This window comes from Pteropus vampyrus, unplaced genomic scaffold, assembly GCF_000151845.1.
Source record: "Pteropus vampyrus isolate Shadow unplaced genomic scaffold, Pvam_2.0 Scaffold15, whole genome shotgun sequence".
Lineage (NCBI taxonomy): Eukaryota > Metazoa > Chordata > Mammalia > Chiroptera > Pteropodidae > Pteropus > Pteropus vampyrus.
In genome coordinates, this window is record NW_011888796.1 from 5,084,798 (window position 1) to 5,093,426 (window position 8,629).

Sequence of the window (8,629 nt, forward strand, 5' to 3'; positions counted from 1 at the left end):
GTAAAAGTCAGAATATGGCACAAAATAAATTGCAAGGTTAAAGAGTACATGAAATAATGTTTCATTAATTACAGGAACTATACATAGACTACTCATTATATAAGAAGCAGATTGCAAGAAAGCCAACCTGCGAGTAGGTCAGTTGTGCTTCCCTTGTCTGTCATTTCCTCTGTAGAGATTACACGGGAGAGGAGTGTGCACTGTCAGTTGGGATAAAATCTGCTGAGATCTACTTAAACAGCAATTACTGCTTACTTAGAGTGAAAAACAATTTAAGCCAGGTGATGAGAAGAATGTAGAATTTATTAACCTTCTGGCCCATGGCTCCTCTAGGAGAAAAAAATCCAACTGCTTAAAAAATTGATTTAAAAAATGGCACGTGGTAATACTTTTAGGAATGTATTTACAAAGCTGCCTTAAACATATTGCCCTCCATGAAATATGTTTTATTATTTCTCCAAAGAATTAACATAAACTCAAACGACTGGCTTGTGCAGGGTCCCTAAGTGTGCTCCTATGGCTTTTAAGTGGGACTCAGTTATGGGGACTCTCTCCTCAGATATCCCCTAAACACTGATCAGAACCTGTTCATGAAATATAACTGCATATATTGGGAGGTTTAGAGAACATGACTGAAAATGCAACAAAATTACTCTAGCTATAGATTCATGAAGTTTCTGAGTCACTGCAGAACTCACAACGAAATGAAATTACCAGAGTAGAACATGTTTAAAGCACATAAATGCACAAAACGACTCTGGTTTGTGATATAATATTCCCTAAGGAGAAAAAAAAATAGATTGTGACCAAGATTAATCCTGCATCTTTTACTCTAATTTCCTGTAGTGGAAATTGAAAGCCAAGAACTGTTGTTGAACTTGCATCCCACGAATTCAGAGATGAGCCAGACCCTCCTTGACTCATTCCCACCCTAACCCATAGAGAGATCTCCAAGGAGCAGGGCTGAGCCTCTGATGCCTGGAATGCCTCTGCGTAGAGCTGGATGCTTTAATTTCCTTTCTGGTCTTTGTTGACCATGGGAGCACCATGAATTTTTACTTCATCTCATATTTTTGTATTCTGTTATTCCTGTTGTGCATTTTAAATGCAGTCTTTCTACTTAAAGATATTTCACAAAAGATGATTAAATATCATTTATACAAGTAACTGTCTTTACAGATATCCTAAAGTCATTCTTTTCAGGTTTTAAGTCATGTTCATTCTCAAGGAAACTTTCAAAATAATTTATTCACTCATGTTTCTTGGTAAGTTTCCCTTGACAGCCTGTTCCATATTAGCATAGAAAGTGTGAGGGTGATGACCCGCTCTGCTATGAAAGACTCAAAGAGCATTGTCCAGTATTTCATCCATTTTTCATGAATCATGAGGTGGAATTATCTAGTATTATCACGCAAATAACCCTGTTGTCTGACTCTGCTTAGACGCTGAGAAATATGAAAAGCTCTTTACATTAACAGTTCTTTCTTCCCTATACCAGGCAGAAGTTAGCAATTCTCTTGGACAATTCTAAGGTATGTGTTTTTGTCTTGTGTTTGGATCTGTTTTAGTTTTCTCTCCATTCTCTAAATGTTTCCTTTAAAAAAGCACCTAACTTCCGATGTAAGAAACTCAGTTTTCCTGACCTTCTCTTTTCTGTTCCTAATGGTCCTTGAAATGAAAATATTCTGTTGAGTTTCCTGATTTGGACTTGGGCAGTCTACTTAATGGCTCTTAAGAGAATAGCTGGTGACTTGTGGTTTTCTCTGCTGAGAGAGAACACACATTTGCATTTAGGCTTCTAAACATAGGGGTAGATTTAAAATCAAAGACACATATGGTTAGATAATCATCTCCAGCATGGTGTCAAACATTCCTTTAAAGCAAAACCTCAATTTCTAACTTTCCATCTCTTTGGTCTCATGGATAATTTTTCCTTTATGTATGCAATACTGCATTGTAAAAGGCTTATCTCAAGTCAAATATTTCTTCTTGAGGACTCTCTACTTTGTGAGGTTATTGCACTCTAAAACTTTCACTCTAAATAATGAGATTTTTTTGGTTTCAAATTCTGGATTTAACTTTTAAAATTTTCTTCAAATATTGTGAGTGTGGTTGTGACTGCTCCTTTACTACCATTTAAATTTTATTTTCTTATTGGTGGTTCTATGAAAATTCTGTATGGTTATATCCACTTCATCTGGCACTTATGGACTAGAATTTTCCAAATGGTTCTTTGCATATCATGATCAGACATATTGTTATACACATGTCACATATGTATAACATATCTTTTCATTTCTCGGTTTAGTGCTTCTTGGTTTAGCGTTGCTATAGTTATTGCATTCAGTAATTGTTCTTTGAGTCTAACTTTTCTTGGAAGAAATCAGCCCAGATTTCTTACTGTTGACATGGCTATGACTTGTGTCTTAGTATTTTTGTGTTTCCAAAATAGTCCAAATAGTCCATTAATTCTACCAACCAACCATCTGATTGAAAACCATCTGTCAAACTAGTTATTTGATTGAACCATTGGGTCGGGATTATGTTGCTGTATACTGTGCAGTTAGATTGGGATTATATTACATCGTATACTGTGGATTCCAGGCATAGCATGTGTAGGACAAATTCTTGTCTCTAGGTTATTACTAGTTTGAAGGATTATCTTATTTATAGTGTTCTTAAGTCATGTGTTTGAAATGCGGCTAGAACTTATAGGGAAATCAGATGCTATTCCAATCATACACCTACAAAAGTCTAATTTAATATACATGATAATAAATATAGTATGGAGTTGAAAGGCTCTGGAAGCAGAAAAGCTTAAATCTGTCCTAGCTCTGCCACAAAACTTTTTCTTTAATCCATCTGGGCTTAAGTTTCCTCATTTGTATAATAAGGGCATTGAACTATAGTTTCTCAGGCCTCTTCTAGCTCTGAAAAGTTAAGACTCTAGCCTCAAATGGAGCTCAGCTGTTCCTTCTTGACTTTGGGAAATGGTGTAGACAATTAAAAGATCCTTTTTCAAATTTCTAAGTCTCATCTTATCTTTGGTTTCAGGATATTCAATCTTATGTCAAAAAACACCTTTTAATGAAATGAACTGCATCTTGCCATGAAACAGGGAATACATGATTAATTTGGTGGAGTGACATTAGCTCATTTAGGTTGCTTTGTTCTTCATTATTTTATTCAATGATCAGCTCATAAGACCTCTAGAAGCCTGTGCTCCACATTAACAGCCCCTCTCTCTAGGTTCTGGTTCCATGAGAGAGAGTGATCTTCCCACTGTGAACAAGTTAATCCCTGTGACCCATTAGGGAGGCGATGGCCTGGGAAACCATTTGCCTACTGAGTGTACACATCTGGAAAATTCTTCTTGGCCGAGCAAACATATATCTTTAAATTTTTCATCCACATCAATGAGAATTGAGGAGTGGTCCATTAGCGAGATGTAACTATGCAATAATGTAACGAAACTGGCTAACAGCACTTCATTTATTACAGGGCTAAATGCTCATTATTGTTTGTAAAGGATGCTTTCATAACCTCTGCAGAGTTATAGTTTATACATGGTTGATTTCCATTTACAAAGGCAGAGAGTCCTTGTTTTCTTGTCAAGCTCTGACTTACAAAACTCCCGTTTTTTTTTTTTTTAAGGTTGGGGTGTATTGTGTGTGTGTGTGTGTGTGTGTGTGTGTGTGTGTGTGTGTGTATTTAGGAGAATGTTTAGTAACTAAATGGGGGAGAAGGGAAATAGAATTTGAAATGAGGAAGAAGGGAAAACACATTTTAGAAATTCTAAAAAAGCTCCAAACAAACAAAACCCAAAATACTGAGGGGGTGTCACAGAAGGCTTCAACAGAAAAGACCCATGCCATATGCTTCTGTTTCTGTATGCTTCCTCCATGAGCAGAAGGGACTAGAAAGACTGGATTTTTCCAACAGAAGGAGTGTGAATCTGGAAATTCTTAAACTAAAATGGTGTAATTTCATGCTGCAGAGAGGCACTTTGCTTATGTAGTTGAAATAAAGAATAAAGTGCCTACCTGGGTGTTTCTAGGGTAATTGTAAGCAAATAAGACTAATTAGAAGCCTCCATGGTCTCTAATTAAAAGCTAGGAAGTAACTCACTCTGTGATAAAAGAATCCCTGGATATTTGGAAGAGTCATACAAAAAGGACATAAAAACTTACTGGGGCTTTAACTTCCCCAAGGCCAAAGTCCCTGCTAACTATGGAGTGCATAATTTTGGAAAGCAGAGGATAAATAGATCTAGAGCTTGGGACTCACAGATCTGGCCCCTAAATACACATTTGGGACAATGAGTATGGGAAATAGGGAGAGGCAACATTTTAGTACCAGTCGTACTTGGACAATGTCATTTAAATAGAATGGGAGCTTACATAGGGCAAGCTGAGAAGTACAGTATAGTCCCCCTTATCTGTGGGTGAGAGTTCCAAGCCCCCCAGTAGATGCCTGAAACCATAGATAGCACCAAATCCTATATATACTAGGTTTTTCCTATATACACATATCTTTCACTTGAAGCACTCTACAGCTTCTCTTTGGCATATCTGAATTGCCAACATCACTACTTTTGCACTCTGGAGCCACTGTTAAGTAAAATAAGGGTGACTTGAACCCAAGCACTGTGATACTGTGACAGTCAATCCGATAATTGAGATGGCTACTGAGAGGGGCAGGTGGTGTATACTTCTTGGAGACACTGGACAAAGGAATGATTCATGTCCTAGGTGGGACCGAGAGGGATGGTGTAAGATCTCATCATGATACGCAGAAGGGCGCAAAATTTAAAGTTTATAAATTGTTTGTTTCAGCAATTTTCCATTTAATATTTTCAGACTGTAGTTGACTGTGGGTAACTGAAACCACAGATAAGGTGGGATAACTGTACTTTCAGTTGAAGCAAGAGGAAAAACTGAGGCACTTTGCTTAACTTTTGGGGACTTTTGAACACTTACTTTTTCATGCCCCATGGCCAGACCCTTCTTTTAGATCAGGTTATTACTCAGCATGGGAGAAAATGTGAAATCAAGTTAAGAAAAGAACATGCAATAGGGAAGGGAAGGCGCAGGAAAGTTCACTTTGCTGAATAAAAAATATTTTAAAACATAGGTCTGCCATATTCTCTCCCCAATCAATTTCATTGAAAAGCAGAGATAGTATTTTCTTAAACACAGTTCATTTGTAATTTGTCATGATAATATAATATGGAAAAAATAAAGCTGCCTATCAATGTAAGCATTTCCAGGGTGAATCTTTGGCAAAAATATGGACCTGTACCAATTTAGATGGTGTTTTCTTTCAACCAGTTTCCAAAATCATGGTTCTGAAATTTCCAAAAGTTTTAACATTTTCTTGCATCTTCTTGTAGTCAGGTATTCAGAGGTACATGCTGTTTCTAATAGCTTTGGTAGAAACATGTTGAAATAGAAATGAATATAAAATACTTTGTCTTGAGGCTAATTTGGTATAGATTTGTAAGGCCTGAGTAAACTGGTAATTTCTTAAAACAATACGAATGAATGTAAGACATATAGGTAGAATAGCAGATTCAGAAAAAGAGGTTAGTATTGTATTCCCATGTTTCATAAAGGACATCAAGTAAGGCCACCAGCACAGGAACCGAGTGCCTCTTTCGATTTTCCTGTGATGATTTCCTATCAGCTTCACGTTCACGGGAGGGGGAGATGCAAGATGGCCTTCGACTTTGTTTCCAGCGTGGTCAACAGCGACACTGGCTGAAACCTGGGCTCAGCATTCTCATAGAGTGTACAACGTGGATGCTTCTGACTGGAAGGGAGGATGTGGCGGTTGGCTGGCTAGTGTGCTGTGCTTTGGGGGCTCACAGGGTAGAGAAGAAGCCTCTGTGTGAAGGGGCCTCCCCTCTGGTCATGCCCTCCTTATTGGCTTGAGCTAGGTCACAGAGGCTGGCTGACATTCTCACCCTTAGATGGGGTGGAGATAGGTCTCAAGCCACCTCAGATAATTGAACAGCAGCTGTGACACTCGGAGCAGCGTTTCTTCTTTTTCTTGGGGTGAAAAATGGTGAGGATTGCTTCATCAAACACAGCTTTGAGACCTTTCTGAGTCAGGGCAGAGCATTCCAAGTAGCACTGTGCGCCGATCTTAAACACAAAAGAGAGAAAGGCATGAGAAGAAAAACACAGAAAAGCACAGTGGTGTCAGCCCTTTGCCCAGCCAAGTGATGCTGCTGCTTGTTCCACAAACAGCCTGGGGGTAGTTTAGATTATGTTCTTTTTTTCTTTTTTCTTTTGCATTTCTATTTGCATCTGCTATCCTCATTTTTTGTATTTTTATATTTTTTACTTTCTGATATTAACAATAGATAGTTGTGGATCACTTTTGATAAGCAATAAATTCTGAAAGTGATCCATAACCATTTATTTCTAATAGGAGAACATAAAAATATAAAAACTAAGAGAGGATTCAAAAGCAGTGATACAGTTTAAATATATTTTGTGAAGAGCAGGGCTACATGATGTTGTTTTTCGTACCCTCTCATTTGTATGCAGAATGTGTAAATCTGGTTCAAATGAAATGTATCTTATCTCCTTTTGTATGTAGTAGACAAAGTGTTAATTTAGTTGATAAAGCATATAGAAAGAGAGTGGGCGATATGGTTTTATAGGTCATTCTTGAATAAAATGCACTCCCGATAAGGTATCTCTCAGCAAAGTAATAGACAATTAGTGTCATTATTTGGTTTTAACATATTTTAAGAGGTATATTTTTAAGCAGCTAAAAAAACCCAAAGCATGTAAAAATAACAATCATACAATGCATTTATTGACAGAGACACCTCCTTGTCAGTATATAGTCTATGCATATTTAAATGATAAAATATTTTGTGCTTGCTTACGGCTTTATTTCAAAACTTTTGATGATTTCATGCTATGATATATTTGATAATCACAAAATCCCTATGAGAAATATAAAAATTCAGGCCAGAACTATAGGTTCACTTTAGAAAAACTGCAGGGCAGAGCAGACGTGTTTGGCAGTCAACTTCACAAAATAATTCATGAGAGGGAGACCCAGGATTTCAATTGCTCACAAACTCAGTATTAGCCAACACTTTGATGTGGGTCTTTTAATATTAAGGACATCTGGAGAAATTCTTCTATTATATGCTTCAGATTATAAGAATAACTTTGAAAAATTAAAACAAATTTAGAAGAGGGTGGCTGGTTGGTGAGCTCCTGGAAACCACAGCAGATAAATGACTAAATCAGGGTAGCAAAACCATATGCCTATTAGGGCTAGTAATTTATGCAAATGAGTAAGGCAGAGCTGGTGCCAGATAATAGAGAGTGGCGGGGATTGTGGTGGGCTGTGATGTGCATACCATCTCGAGAGATGGCAGTCTTACTCAGCTTCAGATAATTCTTGTCATGTAGGAATGTTGGTTCACTGTTGCTCAGCTTTGTATTTTTCAACAGGAGTTGGACATTTGCGTTTTTATAAAAGTTAATATTTGTCAAATTTTAAAATACTCTGTGGGCCAAGCAAAACACTGATGTGGAATATCTTTGTCAGCAGGAGGCCAGTTTGTAATGCATGGACTAAGGAAACTGGCAGTTTAGCTTAGAATGGAGTGGGAACAGCCCCCAAAGGTAAAATGAATTGTTTACGGACATCCAAATAGAAAGTGAAAGAACTAGACCCAGAATGTGAGTCTCTTGAAGAGTGTTCTTTTCCTTGTTCCATGACAGTAACTGTGACCCTTATCACTCAACTCTGCAAAAAGCTGGTCAAGTAGGCAATTAATAAAATGAGGTTGCCTACTCATTTGAAAGCCTACAGATATAAAAACTAAGCATGAAATAAAATTGTTCTGGTTGGGTCCAGATATTATGCACTTTGTGTGTGTGTGTGTGTGTGTGAAGAATGGTTACAGTATGAGCCAAAGGAAAATATCCAAAGAAAAGATATTGAATGTTGAAAATCTGTTTTATGGCTTTCATTTTGACCACGGCTTGGCTTTTAGGTTAGAACATAACATTTTTTAAAACTTAAAAACAGTTGGATGCAAGATAGGGATAAAAAGTAGAGAAAATTTTTCTAATAATGTCATGAAATGTCATCTGTTACATTTTGAGATTGTGTCCAATGCTTGATATAAACACATGTGCAAAGCACGCTACTCTAATGTAATGTGTCAACTGAATGACTGCTTGTAATGTGGTAGCTCTTGTCAGTCATCCTGAAAAAAATACCTGGAAAGTACTATGGGACCATTGTATCCAGAATACCTCCCCACTAGCAATCACAAGCCTCAGCTGATTCAGCAAATTATAGGAGAGCTGAGCTGAGCTCCGCTCATACAAGGGGTTCTGAGCCGTCTGGTCCTGCAAGATGAGCCAGTGCACTCTCTCCTTGTCCTCCCTGCAGAGAGCTGCTGACAGCATGTCAGAGTTTGTCTTTCAATGGTGCAGGAGGAGCCCAAACTTGTCTTTCTCAATTCAGACATTTCTGAAGATCATGAAACAGTCGATCAAGGAATTATTGTGTAGCAGGGTTAACATGACATTAGTTTGTACTCATAGTTCCAGGAAAAGTAGCAAACAGATTTTGGGTGTGATTTGGG

General features: G+C 37.6%; 1 protein-coding gene and 1 long non-coding RNA gene across 2 annotated transcripts in view; both read right to left on the reverse strand.

The window, feature by feature from the left end:
- Nucleotides 1-3,156: 3,156 nt before the first annotated feature.
- RHOJ (ras homolog family member J) overlaps nt 3,157-8,629 on the reverse strand; it is a 78,193-nt gene continuing 72,720 nt past the window's right edge. The window contains exon 5 of the mRNA XM_011384635.2: nt 3,157-6,146. Coding sequence (XP_011382937.1) covers nt 6,000-6,146 — 147 coding nt within the window. The 3' untranslated portion in view covers nt 3,157-5,999. The remainder of the gene's footprint in view (nt 6,147-8,629) is intronic.
- Nucleotides 6,741-8,629, reverse strand: part of LOC111735608 — a 2,704-nt gene continuing 815 nt past the window's right edge. The window contains exon 2 of the long non-coding RNA XR_002778869.1: nt 6,741-8,294. This is a non-coding gene — a long non-coding RNA (uncharacterized LOC111735608). The remainder of the gene's footprint in view (nt 8,295-8,629) is intronic.